Consider the following 18,013-nt stretch of genomic DNA (forward strand, 5'->3'; position numbering starts at 1 on the left):
ATCTTGACAGGAAGTCATTATTGTTGTCGTCTAGTCATTTTTATTCAAGCTCTTTATTCAGACTTCCCAACACAGCCCTGTTCCTGTAGTTCCCGTCCTGCTTATTTGTCACAACAAACAGGAACTCAGTTTCAAGGCAAATTTACTCTGTAAATTTAATCTTCATGGGAACGAATGGGTCTTTGTGACACCAGTTCTGCAAAATAAAGCTATTTTCTAAGTCAGTCAGTCAGTTAGAAGTGCGTTGTGTACTCAGCTGCTGGTTTGTGTACTCTGTTGTCGTGGGTAACTGGGAAACAGAATCCTTTTAGGCTTCACTGACCATTGCCATATTCACTGCACTGCACGTTTTTTGATAAGGCAATAATAGAGCAGGATTTTTTTTCCTGTCATTTGTTAATCATAGATAGCCTTATTCGTGGTAGACGTGCTTGCTTGGACACTTCCCTTCAGATTTTATCAGGAAATAATAGAGTCAGCCATCAAAACAACTGTAAGATTAAAATATAAACCAGTCTTTGTGCTGAAATGCCAGTATCTATCCTCCTGATTTCTCTTTTTTTCAGAATCATTAAAATCCATTAAAGAGTATCCATGTCTGTATTCAGTTTTTACATATATTCTTATACGTGATAATTATCATGCTTTACTGACACCTCGACTGAATTCATCAAATAGATATTTTAGTGCTGGAGTGATGTCATCTAGCCTGAATCTCTTAATAGAGCTGAGGTCAAAGGGGATCCGGCTTTTGCAGTTACAGCCACGAGACTGTGGAACAACCTTCCGCTCAATATTCATACTGAAAAGTCTCTACAGTCTTTTAAACTCTGTCTTAAAACTCTATTGCTTTGTAGTCAACCTTGTTGCTTTTAATTGTGCTATAGAGATCAAATTACCATGGGTAGCCCCTTTTTTAATGCGTTGATGATGCCTCTATTGAGTGGAGGAAAGTAACTACATATTTTCACTCAGGTACTGTAGTCAAATATTGTGACATTTATTCATGCTTGTATGTATTTATGTTTAAACATATGCCATTTTGAATGTAATAATCCAGATAACAATGTACCATAGGTTAAAGGTCATACAGCTAACATTTTTAAATCATAAAATAAACAAATTATTAAATAATATCAACAGTCCTGGCATTATGTCACTGGTGACATATGGATTGCTCTCATGTAAAAGCATTTAGGAAACAGGCTAAAAAATACAGTCATACTATGACAACAATGTAGTAATTTAGTCTACACTAAAACCGGTAATAGGAAGAATAAGTCAGGAAGAGGTCAGGAAGTCGTTTATTTACCAAACACAAAGTAACTCACCTGCACATCTGAGACTTGGTTCAGTTTACCACATCAACATGTGAGGCAGAATCCCCACTTCCACACTGCCAGAGTAGTACAGACCTTTCTGGATCAGGAGCACATCCAAATACTTCCTTGGCCAGGATTTACTCTCAGTAAGCCTCCTACTGAACATGCCTGGGAGATGCAGCGTCAACATGTTTAAAGAAAGCCACAACCAACCAGCATTGCACAGCCGCATGCTGCACTCCTCCAGGAATGGAGGCAAACTACTCAAAAACAGATGGTCCATCTCATAACATCCAGAGCAGGCCATAACTCATGTTAAACATCTTGTATATAAGTAGATTGTCTATAAATGTGTCTATAAAATCTTTGATCTAAGAACAAAATATAAATCTCAGAATGTGTGGGCTAATTACAGCTTACAGCAACCTTTGTATCAGCCAAACATCTTGTCCTTGCCAAAACACTCTGCCATCATCATTGATAATGATTAATATGAGGCTAAATGAAGAAAAATCCAATTTTTTAAAAGTCCTGCTGTGTTTAAACCGTTTAACACTGGCAGCAGCTTTACCCTTCAACCTCTTTGCCCTCAGCAGAGTCAGAGAGGGGTACGAGAGGTGTGAAGTGAATTCTCACATGACCAAAATGTGTGAGCCTGTGTGCACAACAACAGCTCGAGAGCTTCAATCACCGGTGTTTGCATGTGGGGCTGTGTATGGGGCTTTATCAGCAGCTGATATAGCAGCACATGTGTGCCCTTGTCAATTTGAATATTCAGGACGTTGTGACAAAAATCAAAATAATCAGTGACAGAAGGTGAAAGACGAAGAAGAGGCCAGCGTCTTTTATAAACAGAGGGAAATGTGTATCCCTAATAAATGGTAAAGATAAATCAATCCAAAATTTATTGAATGTTCTGCAAGACATATTTATCTCACAATCAAAGGCAGAAGGCCTAAGCATAGTTTTCTTTCTCTCATTTGGCTCACTTTCCAATAAACCTCCAACAAACCTTAACTGCATTCAGAAGTGATGATTCTTTCATTAGGGGGCTTTCACAGCTTCAAGGTTTTTCAAGCTTGAGTTTGAATGGTTTCTTTCAAATCAGGCCAGATGACGTCTCGATTTAAAGGTGCACGCACTCAATGAAGTAGCCAAAACGCAGATTCTTGCACACTAACTGTCATGATTCGGCTGTGTGGCAGGCAGGAGAGGACCCAAACGCACACTCACGGGGACACGAGGAATAAACTCAGAGAACACAGCTTTATTGCTGGAAAGGCAGATCACAGGTAATACGAAACTAAAGTGGGAAAAACTAAATATAAAGCGCCCCAAGAAACACAGGGAGAATCACACACAGCATGAGGGAGAACGCGACACCGAACTGAGGGAGATGCAGACATAAATACACAGAGGGTTAACGAGGGAAGTGGGAACACACGGGGAACACAGCTGACACAGATAACCATAACGAGACAGGGCAGGAATGAACACAACATGACGCATACTGACGAGAGACTGTCAAAGTAAAACAGGAAGTACACGGAGGTTCAGACAGGAGGAGAGAGAGCACGGGGAGAACACAGACATAACGGGCTGGGGAAAACATGGAATAAAACACAAGGAGAGACGAGGGCTCACAGATACACAGGGGCACACAGGAGGTAACCAAATAAGGAACATCTTAACTAAATAACCTAGGAACCAAGGCATAAATAGGGAACAAAACACAAAACACACAAAAACTAAGAATACTGGGCCAACATGGCCCAGGACCATGACATCAACATGAACTGCACAGACAATCACCTGTGAAATAAAAAGCACGCTCAGTGGCTGCTCATGTTAAGTGCTGTGAGTTTCAACATCACACACTTGTTACACAGACATAAATACATACAGACTAAAGAGACTGCTTAAAAAGTCTAAAGCGTGGTTGTGCTTCAAAAATTCAAATCCAAATCAAACAGATACCTGATGTTTGAATAAAATTACTTTTTTATGCATATAAATCTGCTTAAACAGAGGTGAGGTGTTTGAAGTAAAAGGACACACAAGGACGACTCAGGCATGGGGACAAAGAGCTTTATGTTAAACCCTGTCACCTGGACTTCTCCCTCTGCTCTTTGTTGTCATGGTTACGTAACTGTCAACTTCTTAGCCTGAAGTGTAAAGTGCCACTTGTTTTGAACCAAGGAAACAAAAATGACATGACACATTCAAGCATATAAGCTTTATTAATCTATTTATAACTTAAAAAGGAGAAAAAGAAGAAGAAGACAACCTCAAAAGCATCACTGTAGGTTTCACATGAACAACATAATTAAAGAATTCAAAACATAATTATCACAAAACAAGTGAAGGGTTAACATATACTGTAATCCACACATAAATGATTAACTAGTTTGAAAGGGAGCAGTTGATGTGATCTATACTCTCGTGGTCTGTAGGACCACTACTCCCACACAAACTCTAAAGTGCTGTTCTCCATCATCTTTGAGGTGAAGACGGTTTCAAATTTTCTACTGTCCTCCTCTGTGAACATGTTTTTCCAGTCTCCCACTTTACCTGCATTGCAAAAAGGAAAGACAGAGAGAAAAGTCAAAATGATCTTTTTTTTTTTGTCCTGTTTGGTTCCTTAGCCATCAAAACTGTTGTCTGAAGGCCAACAAAGACGTGATTTTCAAATATAAATCAGAAATGTATTTTAAAAAGGGATTTGGTTATAGTTTACTGGGTAGTACTGTGTTTTATATTAAAGAGTTATCATTCAGTTGAACCTTTATGTATGACAAGACTGAATAGGACTATTGAAGACTGAATAATTACCTCGTCATTTTATGCTACTAAAAAAGGGACAATTTCAAAAATTCAAATGTCTATAATTGAGTCATTAAATATTAATTGAATAGTTTCACAGCCAGAAGACCAAAGGTGATATTTCTGTATATCTCCTTCTAGATGGCGGTATTGTGAACAGGTTGCGGTTAGGCTGGGTGAAGTTGTTATTCAGTTGAAAGGAAATTAAAAACACTTAGACCGTTTAGTGTGAACAGGAACGGTGAACTGTGCAGCTAAACCAAACAGACAGTTTTTCTCTCATTACTTATTTTGAAGATAATTATCATGAAGATGAAATGATGCAAAAAGCAAAGCTACTGAGAACATAAATTTTCCTCCATTTCCTTTTATTTTCTTGAGACCTCTAAGATTCGTCTATCATGCCCTATGACACACTGATGAGAGCTCTCAATGTGTCATAGGTTACCAAAAGTCTGTCAGTAGATTATCAGCAAGTTGCATTTTTGCAGCTACTATTTTGGTCACATTAAGACACTCTCAGACATCTAATCTGCTTACAGTTCAGCAGAACTTGCCTTTTCTCATGAAGGAGCCCTTGCTGTGGTCCATTATTTCCTGAGGGACGAGAGTGTAGTTGATCATCTTGTTTTCCTTCATGCTGCTGAAGCTGCAGTGTTTCACGCAGTTGTTGACCTCGTCCTCCACCAGGGGACACTGAAGGAACGAGCTTATTTTCTTTATGGTGCCGTGCAGATCCTGGCAGCAGGAAGAAGAGTGCAATTTAAATTTCCTCACTTCACTGACATGAGAGACCTCCTTGAAATGCTAAATAATTATGTAATGAGCCATAGGGTTCAGTTTGAAGAAGTGTACTTCCACTTTTCAGACCTGCGTCTGACTTTGTGACCAGGGAACAAAGCAAATGAATATTTTACAGGGGATAGTGTGCTTAGCTGTGATGCAATAATTTACCAGCGACATTTCTTCATAGGTGATGTGAAGCAGATTGCTATTAATCTGACTGGTCCAGCCTTTAATGTGGTCAAACCAGGAACCGAAAGAAACTGAAACAAACAAGCGTGTGAAGAAATACTGCACATCTGATCAGATTGAAACTTGTAGCTGCACAATGATACAACAAGCAAAACAGTCACCCTCACCTGTTTCATCCAGGAATCGGTCCAAAAAATCTGGAAATGAATGAGGCTCAGGGAGGAAGTTGGCCATTTTGTGGAAGTGGTAAAAGGACACGACCACATCTTTAGGATTTCTGCTCACATAGATGACCTGTGACATGACATGTGTTGTTAAGTTTACTCACAGTTATGTCCATAAATATTTAGTTGATCCTTTTTGTGGTAATCTTTCCCTCTGTGCACAACCACAGAGGATTTTAAATCAGACTATGTGCTTTTACTCCAGGAGTTTCACAAAAGTTTTGCAATAACTGTAGAAATTTCAGAGACCTTTAAACATAGTCCCCCATTTTCAGAGATTTTAATTTAACTGGACAACTGACCCACAGTGTCATAGCTGGGTGTGGTCTCTTTACTTAATAAGAAATTATGCTTTGTCCTTTACGCTCAAGAAATCATCCCTAGACTTCTATCAGCAGTCAAGATTGTTAAGTAGAATTAGACGCTTTCCCACAATGGAAACAAAAACAGAAAACACAAATATTTATCAGTTAAATTCATGGCACCTAAAAGTCTGTCAAGTCTGGATGACAGTGCTTTCTCAGAAAAAGCTGTCAATCTTGAAATGTTTCTCTGTGATTTGTGTTTTTGCTTTAAAAGAAAAAATACACAATTACTGAGATACAGCTTAATAATGAGATTTACAGCAGAAAAATCAACTAGTTGTGTTATCTGACAGACAAAGTGTAAATAATACCATAACTAGTAAAAACAACAACAACAACAAATAAAAGTCAAAACTCAGCTTACTGTGTACATCAGTATAGGGTATCTGTCAAATCAGTATATAAACCAGCCAAACCAGTGGAGTTAAGTTAAGCTTCCACACTACAGTCAACTGGACACTCTGCCTGATCAGATAAAGAAGTGTTGTTTGTTGTTCGGATCTACCACAAAATAATTAATAATGTCCTGTAGGAATTATTTTTAAATGAATGCATGACATTACAAATTGGACATTATTTGGCTTGATAAATGTATTAACTTGTCTCATTGTGTTAAAAATACACATGCACATTTTAAAGATCTGATGCTGGCACGTTATGCTTTCAGTATTAGGTCTTAAATAGTCAGTAGAGTCAGTAGTTTTATAAATCCCCTTATTAGACTAGTTTGGTGCGGCAAACTGCTAACGTCAGCCAGGCTGCAGAGAGCAGGCATGGGCTCAGTGGGTAACAGCCTCCAACATTGGCGAATGTTTAGAATAAATCTATCAATTAAATGTGCACTTTAATGACCTTGGTTTTGGAGTGCTGGAGGGCAGGGCCCAGCAGGTGATGAGGCAAGTGTGTAGTGATGACTCGAGCTGTAGTAGGTAAGGCCTCCAGCAGAGCAGAGCTATAATAGTGCTCCAACCAAGGAGCTCTTTTCCAGTTTTCAACAGTCTGGGACAACCCTGGGTTCCCTCTGGTGCGTATGAGAGTCACAACTTCCTGTAGCCATGTGGTACCTGTTAAGAGGAATGAGTGAGAGGCATTGATGAGCCCACATTGATGAAATTCAGTCATATAAACCATAGAAAGTTACTCAAACTCAGCGAAATGCTTAAAATGAAAAGTAAGAAGTTATTATGTAAATTGCTAAACTCACCACAATCTATGTCACCATGTTTTCACTGAGTTGCTTAACATATGTGTGTGTGTGTGTGTGTGTGTGTGTGTGTGTGTGTGTGTGTGTGTGTGTGTGTATCTTTGGAAGTTTGTTCTCTCTTACCTGACTTTGGATAAGACACTATGAGAATATCCGTATCCAGAAATGGAAAGCTGACAGCATATTTCAAGGAATCCTGAGTGTGCAGGTGTCCAGGAAACGAAATGCCATGAAACATCTCTGTGACATCTAACCTGGCCATATCCACCTTCAACAAACTATTTACTGCTTTTGATATCCTTTCAGCTGCCTCTGCTCTAATCTCCTTTTTGTGATCTGCTCTGTAGCTCTGTCTGTCTGTAGCTCCGCCTGCCTCTCTGCCTCTATGCTCTCCTGTTGTGTGTCTTTCTTGTTGAGAACACACAGACAATGACCACACAGTCTGAAGCAGAAAGAGGAAACGCTAATTAACGTGTCACACAGACAGTGGGGGTTACTTGCAGTAATTTCCAAATATCGTATGCAGGTATTCACACTGAAAGAGGAAATAACAGCTAAGTCAGCAACGTGGGAAAATCTGTACATGTTAAAAAACAGAGACTGATGGGACAAAAGAAGAAAAGTAGTACAAGTGGTACATTTTCTCAATGACTGCTTTCAAAATGTACAATGGGTTTCTTTTATAGCTTTAAATGTATGAACTACTTGGACACAAAAGACTATATAGTATTACTCACCACTGAAAAACACTCCATAAGCTGCTATCAATGGCCTCCAGTCTTTCAGTCTCTCTCTCTCTCTGTCCCTCTCTGTTCCTCTCTCTCCCTCTCTGTTCCTCTCTCTCTCTCTCTCTCCCTCTTTGTGCTGACAATCAAGCCAAACACCAACATCATAAAATATACAGTTGAAACTAGATATTAAGTTAACAAATAAAAAACATATTTGTTAACTTTAAGAGTAAAGAGAGAAACTATCTGTATTTCTTAATTGTATTCCAAATGGAGCCACACACATTCTTTTCCTGGTGTTTTGGTTGACATCTCTTGATTTTCCCATGTCACAGAAACAGGCTCTGTGTTTTGCCTTATATCCACAGGTGTGCCACCAATTTACTCACATGGACTCTACTAACCTATCAGAAGCTTCTTAAAAATAAACTTAGTGTATATGTACTCCTAAATCTGATGAAAGTGATAAAAAATAGACAGCTCTGTCTCTCTTTATTCTGACATTTAACGAATTCAAAAGATATTTCAATATTTATTTATCCAAAACAAAACAAGTTTACTCTAAATTGATGTTGTACAGTAAAACAATGTTCTTGTGTTTTCCATAAAGTGTATGTAAATATCTGGTTTAAACTGTGAATATACTGCTGTGTGTTGAAATTCCTCTTGTTTTGCATAGAAATATACTGAACAACATACAAAGCATAATATATAAAATAACATCTACCAGAGTTTTTTCTTTGAAAGAAGCTCCTTATGTCCATTCTTGTATATCACTGCATTACTGAAACCGATTTATTTAGCCATGGAGGGAAACAACTGAAAATATGAAATAAACACACGTAAGCTAAGACTCTCTAAAGAAACAGCATTGTTGTTGTTCAGCTTTTCATTTCGCCATTTGTTGATTCACTTGAAGAGCAAGTAATGTAATATGGGTCAAGTGATCAGTTTGATATCAATCTGCTCTCTGGCAGGTAGCTCCAAGCCCTCCTGGGTTTTAAATGCACCTTAGAACACACATGCATCAACATTACAATGAGCGGGTGGAGGGAGGTTCGGAGTCTTCTCTCACCCCCGTTCTCTGCGACCTGCTGGAGCAGGGGGGCTAGGACTAGGAGGAGGAGTTGGCCGTCCGACTGCGGTCTGGAGTGTGGAGCCTTCCTGCTGCTGCGGAGTCGGGGCGGTCTGCCTCCCCCCACCGCAGGGAAAAGGGAAACACCACCTGGGTCTGGGTGCAGTTCCCCCCTCCAGGGGCGGGGGCACCTAGACCCGGTTTGTAGAGTACGCTTGGGGAGTGTGATCGTGTGTACAACGTCTCTTTATGTCTGTCTCCACGTTGGTTGAGTGTGGAGTAAGTGCATATGAGAGCATGAGGGTGGGAATGGATGTTTGTATCTGTGTGTGCCTGTATGTCTGTGTCTATATGTCAGGTTGGGTGTCAGGCGCCACCTCTCTGGGGACATCTCAGGCCCTCCAAGGTTTGGAGGCCTATCTCCCCCTACCACCACTTCCCCTGCCAGTGGCGGACCCCCTCAGACATCGGTGCGTTGGTGGTTCTTTGTGTCCGGGGATGGGCGTCCAGGTACACACCGGCTCACTCCTTGGCGGCCGCTTATCGGGGCCTGGAGCCTGGGGCTTGCTCGGGCCACTTCGGAGGTGGGGTGCCCCCGGCCTCTCGGCCTGGGGCTCGGTCACTCAGGCGCAGCTGGCTGCCGGCGGAGCTCACGGGCGCGTCACTGCGACTCCCCCTGGCTTCTGCTCCGCGGCTGCTGAGTGAGCCCTCATCTGGGACTCTCCTCAGCTCTTTCCGGGACAGTGGCGCAGCTGCCCCTCTGTTGGTCTTCCTTGGTCTCTTGTGTTCTGGGGGCCTCTGGATGTCTGGAGTTTTGATCTCCTCCACACCTGCTTCACGCCCTGGAGGACGGGGCTGTGGCCCCCCCACACCCTCTAGCAGATTATTACATGAAGGAACCTTTTAAAAAAACAAAAAACAAGCGCGTCCATGCTCACAGGTGTACACACGGGTGATCACACCCACAAACTACACCCTTTTTGGCTCCTACCTCAAAGCACACTGTGTTCTGTTGATCTTATGTGCTGCACAATAATGTTTAACATTTAGTATTTACTGTCATATTCCCATATATCATTGTGATGTTGTTTATTCTATTACTCTTGTTCTCTTCTGCTTGCTTTCTTTTTTCTTTCTCAGCAGGTGATCCAGGTGATTGATATATGCATTTTTTTTTCTCTGCCCGTTCTGTTGGTTTTTGTCTTTTGCCCTTCTCCCCCGTCCCTCTTCTCAGCTGTTTCTCTTTCCCTCTTTCTTTCTCCCCTTCTTTCCCCCAGTCAAGTCTGTCCCGTATTCAGTAAGTGAAAATAAAATAAACAATAAAAGGTGAATCAAATGGACCATTACGGCAAGGCTGGGATGGTCAGTTTGGTAAAGTAAATCCGTTGGGCATCTTTCTTTGCCTTTAGACAACAATTCTGAGGGCAAAAGAGCCAAACGGGACAGGCCAAAAAAAAAAAAAAAAAAAAAAAATCAAATAAACTGAGAACTAAAAGGAAATTCTCAATCTCTCCTTGTTGTATAGCTTAGTTTTTCAAACAGTTTTAACAGTTACTTTAGTCTGACAAAAGCCGAATGACGAATTAGCGCTTCCAGTCAGAGACTGAGGCTACGTCCACACGTACACGGGTATTTTTGAAAACGGAGATTTTCCGTTTTCGTTTTAAAAAATAATCCCGTCCACACATAAAGGCAGAAATGAAGGAAAACGCTGTTATGAACATGCCAAAGCAGCAGGTGGCGCTAGATTCCTAACCGTGCAGAAATGTTGGCCAATCAGAAGTCTAGAAGCCTCGGTGGGAAAAAGTAAACAAAGCTGGGGCATAGAAGCTAGTGATGGGATTTCCGGCTCTTTTTAGAGATCCGGCTCTTTCGGCTCCGAACCGGCTCTTCAGGTTGTTTTGTTGCTTTAATTAATTTATTATTAACAATAATATAAAATTATGCACAAAAGGAATTACTAACATAAAAACAAGTGGTTTTATTTATATATGTTTATATATAAATATATGCGGTGGCCCCTAGAGACAAAACACGTACAAACTCCAAAACACATTTCTAGCATGAACTGAACTTCCAAAGCAGAGCTACTAGATCACTTAAATTACACAATTGAAAGCATGTGTGTATTGTTTGTGTATTTATACACAGGCACTCATATATATATTCAAATAATTTTAAAAAAAAGTTCATTCACCTGTTATTACCACACACCAAATCCGGTTGTTGGTACTTGCTGGCTTGTGTAGCCACAAGATAACAAAGGCTCAACACTGCGCCCAGCATCCTGGAGCACTTCTGTTGTCTTTTGTACGTGTTTTGAGTTTTTATGTGCTTCTGAGTTTTTATATGCTTCTGAGTTTTTACGTGCTTCGGAGTTTGTACGTGTTTTTTACGAGTTTTTACGTGTTTTGGAGTTTGTACGTGTTTTTACGTGTTTTGGAGTTTGTACATGCTTCAGAGTTCGTACGTGATTTGAAGTTTGTATGTGCTTTGTCTCTAGGGGCCACCGTAAATATACTTTTATTTATTCACTCCACATAAAATGTAATAAATAAATCATATAATACAAAAATCAACTATTCACATTTCAAGTTTTAACTATTTAAATTTTCAGCTTTTTCCTTTCACAAATTTAAAATGAAAAGAACACAAAACACTGCAAACCACAACACAATTAAATATAAATTATAATATGAAAACTAAAAGAACATGCATATTCTCTGTCATATGGACCTGCATGAATAAACTTTCTCAATCCTTTATCATCTGCAACCGAAAATAGTTGTGGATGATTACTATACCTTTCTAATGTTGTTGTCCCTGCCTCTCTTTCTCTCTCTCTGGCTCTGTTCCTGTGCTACTGAGTGTAACTACCGCCCCTCCCCCCTCTGCCCAGCGTAAAGCACAAGGCTCGCGTGCAGAGTGAAGCGGAAAAAAAGTGCGAGAGAGAGGCTGAGAGAAAGAAAAAAAAAAAAACCCACGTGACGGCTCGCGATAAGGAGCCGGCCCGCGTCGTTCACGTCAAAGAGTCGGATCTAAGAGCCATTTCGTTCGCGAACGACCCATCACTAATAGAAGCAGAACCGAGTCGTATGTGTGGAGGGACAGTAACTGTGTGTATATATGTAAGCATTTAAACACTGCAGAGAGTACAATTAACAGAAACAGTATTGTAGAAATTCATTTCACCGAAACAATAACGTGGCGCACAGTGTGACGCATGCACCAGTTTATTGTATTTCCAGACTTGCTTTCGGCACAATTTACAGTGCACGCTACTCTGTTTTTTGTCAGACTTGAAATAGCCGAAATACCTTCACACTACGGAACTTCTATGGCTCTTCCGTTCAACAATCTCTCCGGCATTGGAACCATCATCTGTTTTCTCTTCGGTCACGCTCGGTTGATTTTTCTAGTCGGCACACTCATTTCCTCCATTACGCGCTGGCTCCATTACCCGCTGGCTGCTTCCCAAACAAACCCACGTGCGGCTTGGCACTTGTGCTGTACGTAACAAGTCACGCGACGTGACGCTGCGGCTGTGATTGGTTCGGCTCTGCGCTACTTAATTTAGATTGGCTGACCTTTTTTTTTTTTTTTTAAGAGGACGAGAGCGGCGAGGTCTATCGCGATAGCTTAATTTCTGTATCGAGTAAAAGTTATATCGCGATACATATCGTTATCGTTCTATCGCCCAGCTCTAGGCCAATATTATAGTATTGTCAGATTATTATTCTATATTGTGTATTTTGTTGTACAGTTATTTTATTTTCAACTTTAATTTATATATTTTATCTTATCCTTTCCCAGTTAAATTTACCCTTCATTCTAATTTGTGTTGTACAGTTATTTCATTTTTAACCATAATTTATATTTTATTCCTTCCTAGTTAAATTTACCCTTTGTAATTTTTCATATTTATTTCCTATCTTATTCATAGCCTTTTCCTTTTTTGTTTTCTTTAGGTCACGAGCAGTTGTCCAAGCATTTCACTACATATCGTACTGTGTATGACTGTGTACGTGACAAATAAAAAAATTTGAATTTGAATTTTATTATTTATATATATATATATATATATATATATATATATATATATATATATATATATATATATATATAACCAATAACCTGCCTCAGTACTACATGGAAGCTCCTGTCAGGCATCATATCGGCTAAGATGAACAGGCACATGGGTCAATACATGAGCGGGACACAGAAAGGAATTGGCAAGAATACCAGAGGCGCAAAACACCAGCTACTGGTAGACAGAACAATCAGCCGAGACTGCAAGACCAGACTGACCAACCTGTGCACTGCCTGGATTGATTACAAGAAGGCCTATGACTCAATGCCCCACAGCTGGATACTGGAATGCCTAGAATTGTACAAGATCAATGGGACCCTAAGAGCCTTCATCAGGAACTCAATGGGGATGTGGCGTACAACACTAGAGGCCAACTCCAAGCCCATAGCACAAGTCACCATCAAGTGCGGGATCTACCAAGGAGATGCTCTGTCCCCACTGCTGTTCTGCATAGGCCTGAACCCCCTCAGTGAGATCATTAACAAGACTGGCTACGGATACAGACTACGGAACGGAGCAGTTGTCAGCCACCTCCTGTACATGGATGACATCAAGCTGTATGCCAAGAGTGAACGAGACATCAATTCACTGATCCACACTACCAGGCTATACAGCAATGACATTGGAATGTCGTTCGGACTGGAGAAGTGTAGCCGGATGGTAACAAAGAGAGGGAAGGTAGTCAGAACTGAGGGGATTGAACTACCAGAAGGCAACATTGCAGACATAGAGGACAGTTACAAGTACTTGGGGATCCCGCAGGCGAATGGGAACCATGAAGAGGCCGCTAGAAAAGCTGCAACCACCAAGTACCTGCAGAGGGTCAGGCAAGTCCTGAGGAGTCAGCTGAATGGTAAGAACAAGATCCGGGCCATCAACACGTGATCAGGTACCCTGCTGGGGTAATAGGCTGGCCAAAGGAGGAGATAGAAGCCACTGACATAAAGACAAGAAAGCTCCTTACCATGCATGGAGGGTTTCACCCCAAGTCCAGCACCCTGAGGCTGTACGCTAAGCGGAAGGAAGGGGGCCGGGGACTGGTGAGTGTCAGCACCACAGTCCAGGATGAGACAACGAACATCCAAGAATACATTGGGAAGATGGCCCCAACTGACCGAGTGCTCAGTGAATACCTCAGGCAGCAGAAACCCAAGAAAGAGGAGGGAGACGAGGAACCATCATGGAAGGACAGGCCCCTACACGGTATGTACCACCGGCAGATAGAGGAGGTGGCTGATATCCAGAAATCCTACCAGTGGCTGGACAAAGCTGGACTGAAAGACAGCACAGAGGCACTAATCATGGCAGCACAAGAACAAGCTCTGAGCACAAGATCCATAGAGGCTGGGGTCTATCACACCAGGCAAGACCCCAGGTGCAGGCTGTGTAAAGATACCCCAGAGACAATCCAGCACATAACAGCAGGGTGCAAGATGCTAGCAGGCAAGGCATACATGGAACGCCATAACCAAGTGGCCGGCATAGTGTACAGGAACATCTGTGCCGAGTATAACCTGGAAGTCCTGAGGTCAAAATGGGAGATGCCCCCAAGGGTGGTGGAGAATGACCGAGCTAAGATCCTGTGGGACTTCCAGATACAGACGGACAAAATGGTGGTGGCTAACCAACCGGACATAGTGGTGGTAGACAAACAGAAGAAGACGGCCGTAGTGATCGATGTAGCGGTTCCGAATGACAGCAATATCAGGAAGAAGGAACACGAGAAGCTGGAGAAATACCAAGGGCTTAGAAAAGAGCTCGAGAGGATGTGGAGGGTGAAGGTAACGGTGGTCCCCGTGGTAATCGGAGCACTAGGTGCGGTGACTCCCAAGCTAGGCGAGTGGCTCCAGCAGATCCCGGGAACAACATCGGAGATCTCTGTCCAGAAGAGCGCAGTCCTGGGAACAGCTAAGATACTGCGCAGGACCCTCAATCTCCCAGGCCTCTGGTAGAGGACCCGAGCTTGAAGGATAAACCGCCCGCAGGGGCGTGCTGGGTGTTTATATATATATATATATATATATATATATATATATATATATATATATATATATATATATGAATGAATGAATGAATGTCTTTTATTCGAGCAACCAAATAATAAGGTTATTGTAATGTACAATTACACAAAAAAAGAAAAAACAAGTTTAGCTCGAAAAGGAGTGGGATGAAGACAAGCTTTTTAACTCCCACCCCTACATATATATATATATATATATATATATATATATATATATATATATATATATGACTTTCAGCTTGTTGTGTTTGTGGATATATGACTGACTTTAATTATTAAACATTCGCACATAAATAAGTGACGTCATATTCAGTACTTTTGACAGTTCACTCTTCGGCCGCTCCATCTTATTAATTCCACATACATAAATGTCAATTTCAAGACTCAACCCCATCATTTAATTTGGTTTTGATTGAAATTGAATATTACTTAAACTCTCTTAAATTAACTTCCAATATAAAAGGTTTATCATTGATTGAAATTCATTCAGAAATGTTTAACGAATGAGCTGTCACAACTTTCAAGTACAAAGTTGTTATGAAGTCTGTCACATCCTCCCCCCCCCCTTTTTTTTCTTTTTTCTTTTTTTATCCTTTATTTATTTATCCTTCTTATTTCATTGTACTGTATATTGTTACTCTTATTTGCCTTGTATGTCTACTGTACAAACTGAACTGGAATGATTGACTGTTCGCTTTATAAGTTCAATAAAGTTTGGAGAAAAAAAAACCCTCTTCGGCTGCTCCCTTCTGCCGTATTTTGCGGCAAAATTATCCACACCCACCACCGCGCTATGAATTGTGGGATATATGGGACCACGAAGCGTGCACCGGACCACGCTTGATATTTGGGGAAATCGACGGCGCATTTGGAGTATGCATTTGAAGTAGGGGAGACCGGGGATAGTTGTAACGTGGGTCAGTTGTAACACTTCCAATTTCTCCAATCAGGGCTAAGTTTCAAATGATGTGACTCATCCTGTGCATGCCCAACTCAGTTCTGCTATCACATGTGAAAAATCAGCACATTTTGTCAAACACAGACAATTTAACACGAAAAAAAGTAATTTGTATGGCAAAAAGTAAGTTTTTCTACTTTATTTCAATTTCTAATAGCATTATTTGCTTTTCAGTTAAACTCATCAAACTTAAATTGTGTTATTTGTATGTCTGTGGGGATATATTCTGTGTAGGTCTTTAGTGCTAATGTTTTAGCCGTTGCCTGTAATGTTAGCTAGTTCATGGCTATAGGAGTCTGGGTCAGTTGTAACAGCAACAGTCTGGGTTAGTTGTAACAATAATGCAGATGTTACAACTTACCGCACTATTACTTTAACTTATATTAAACAAGTTGGGGCAACGACATCAGCAGAGAGAGGTTCACTGGTTTCATTTGTACATGCGGTTAATGCCATTGGCAACACAATTCCTCCACTGTTTGTGTTCCCACACATACATTATGCAGACCACTGTGTCAGAGATGGACCAGTAGGAAGTACTGGTAGTGGAAATAAATCAGGATGGGTGCAAGAAACAGATTTCCTCATCTTTCTGAAGCACTTTGCAAACCACGCCAAGGTAAGCCATGATAAAAAGTAATGGAATTGCGATGCTGGTGAACAACTACATTTTTCCAGCTTCATTGTTATGTTCAAAATTGGTGCAAGAGTTGTAGGTTATAATGCCCACTGAGCCAATGAGGCCAACCTCGAGGAAGACCAACCAAAATTAATGAAATATTCAGTTGCAGAAAATTCCATAACTTGTCTTTTTTGGGGGGTTGGAATATGTTCAAAAGCTAGATTTCTGCATTCTGTCACACACACAAATAGCTACATAAATGGCTCTAAGTGCATTCATGTGTTGAATAAACAAAGATTACATGTTAATGTTTTGTTAGTACCCTTATTTCATTGTGTTACATTTCACCCCAGGATATGTTACAACTAACCCAGACTATGGGGTTAATTGTAACATTTCACTCTTTGTGTTTGAGGCCATACCATGCAATGGGTAATTGTGCTGCAGAGAAAATAGCTGCACTATTTAATAGCCGAGACATGTAGATACTTTGCATTACATTTTGAATCCACTACCTTAAAAGAGCTTCAATTTACAGACAGAAATGTCAAAAATGTTACAACTATCCCCGGTCTCCCCTACACGACAGCCGTCGTCGCGTGGCGGTGACCGCACTTAAAATGCGTACTTCAAGCGTGCAGACCCTGAATTGGGACACAGCCTCAGTTTACCTGCATGCATCCTCCTCCTCCTCACCTGTCAGCTGTTTAACACCTGCTGCTAATTCAAGAAACACGCCCACGTTACCTGGTGATAGTAACAGTTTAACTGGGCAGCCGGTGCTCGATATAACGCAATGTCGGCGCATTTTTCTGCACAAGATAAGTAAATATAGTTTTGTTTTTTTTCCGAGAGCACTTTATAGGCGAACCCACTTTATCAGCAGCTGATGTCCAATCACCGGCACACATCTTTGAAACCTCACCTGAGTTTCAGCTCTCAGTGGTTAAACACTGGCCTTAATTCACTCAGGTTTTGTTTGTCGCTGTTTTATTTACAACTGAGCAAATCGGTTTGGCTGAGGTTAAAGCTACGTTTCATAACTGCATAGTTTTACTGAAGTTTAATAGTTCACTGGCACATGTGTTAGACTGAACCGTTCGCTTTTCTTTATCTGGTGTGTTTTGGATTTAACAGTGAATTTTGAGACTAAACTGACCTTTAAAATGTTTTATACAAAGAGGAAAGAGAAGGCGCATTTCCACCGAGAGGAGCAGAGTTTGCAACAGCGTGTTCATCATGGAGAGTGCTGCACTTGTGTCAAGCCAGCCTCCAATTCGAGACTTGCAGTCAAGCCAGCCTCCAGTTTGTTTTACGTTCCCTGTGTATTCAAAGTATTACGGGAATGGATGTGGAAACCGGATTTCAAAATAAAAGCCAACTTCGAGTGAATTAACAGATATGTTAAGAACATAATAACATATAATTTAGGCTTTTTTGAAATATATTTTGAAATCACTGAAAGGTAGGTCAATTGTGGACAATTTGAAAAGGCTTTTACTTTGGAAGGCAAAATCAGAATGACTTGATATTAATATGGTATCACTGTGGGGCTGTATACTGTTGATCTGGAGTGGAATTACCCTGTGGAAACAGGAAATTTCCAT

The 18,013-nt window shown here is 40.9% G+C and overlaps 2 protein-coding genes across 6 annotated transcripts in view; both read right to left on the bottom strand.

Moving 5' to 3' along the window:
- The window catches only part of LOC309703671 (uncharacterized protein), a gene marked incomplete at its 5' end in the record, with an annotated part of 204,847 nt that extends 191,264 nt beyond the window's left edge, over positions 1–13,583 (bottom strand). Inside the window, one exon of the mRNA XM_082528621.1 lies at positions 13,510–13,583. Coding sequence (XP_082384747.1) covers positions 13,510–13,583 — 74 coding nt within the window. The remainder of the gene's footprint in view (positions 1–13,509) is intronic.
- sult5a1 (sulfotransferase family 5A, member 1) lies at positions 3,544–12,490 on the bottom strand. Of its 5 annotated transcripts, XM_082528695.1 has the most exons (9): positions 12,034–12,490; positions 8,369–9,616; positions 7,651–7,777; positions 7,037–7,355; positions 6,562–6,773; positions 5,288–5,414; positions 5,100–5,191; positions 4,703–4,883; positions 3,544–3,893 (listed from the first exon to the last, which is right to left on the bottom strand). In XM_082528695.1, exons 3-9 carry the CDS (start codon positions 7,666–7,668, stop codon positions 3,781–3,783), a joined length of 1,062 nt encoding a protein of 353 aa, XP_082384821.1. In that variant the 5' UTR covers positions 7,669–7,777; positions 8,369–9,616; positions 12,034–12,490; the 3' UTR covers positions 3,544–3,780. The 5 variants fall into 5 exon arrangements, with proteins under 5 accessions (XP_082384821.1, XP_082384820.1, XP_082384819.1 ...); XM_082528694.1 differs by lacking the exon at positions 8,369–9,616; XM_082528693.1 differs by lacking the exons at positions 8,369–9,616; positions 12,034–12,490 and adding an exon at positions 11,521–11,721.
- Positions 13,584–18,013: the final 4,430 nt, after the last annotated feature.

This window comes from Aulonocara stuartgranti (assembly GCF_965226115.1).
Source record: "Aulonocara stuartgranti genome assembly, chromosome: 1".
NCBI classification, from domain to species: Eukaryota; Metazoa; Chordata; class Actinopteri; order Cichliformes; family Cichlidae; genus Aulonocara; species Aulonocara stuartgranti.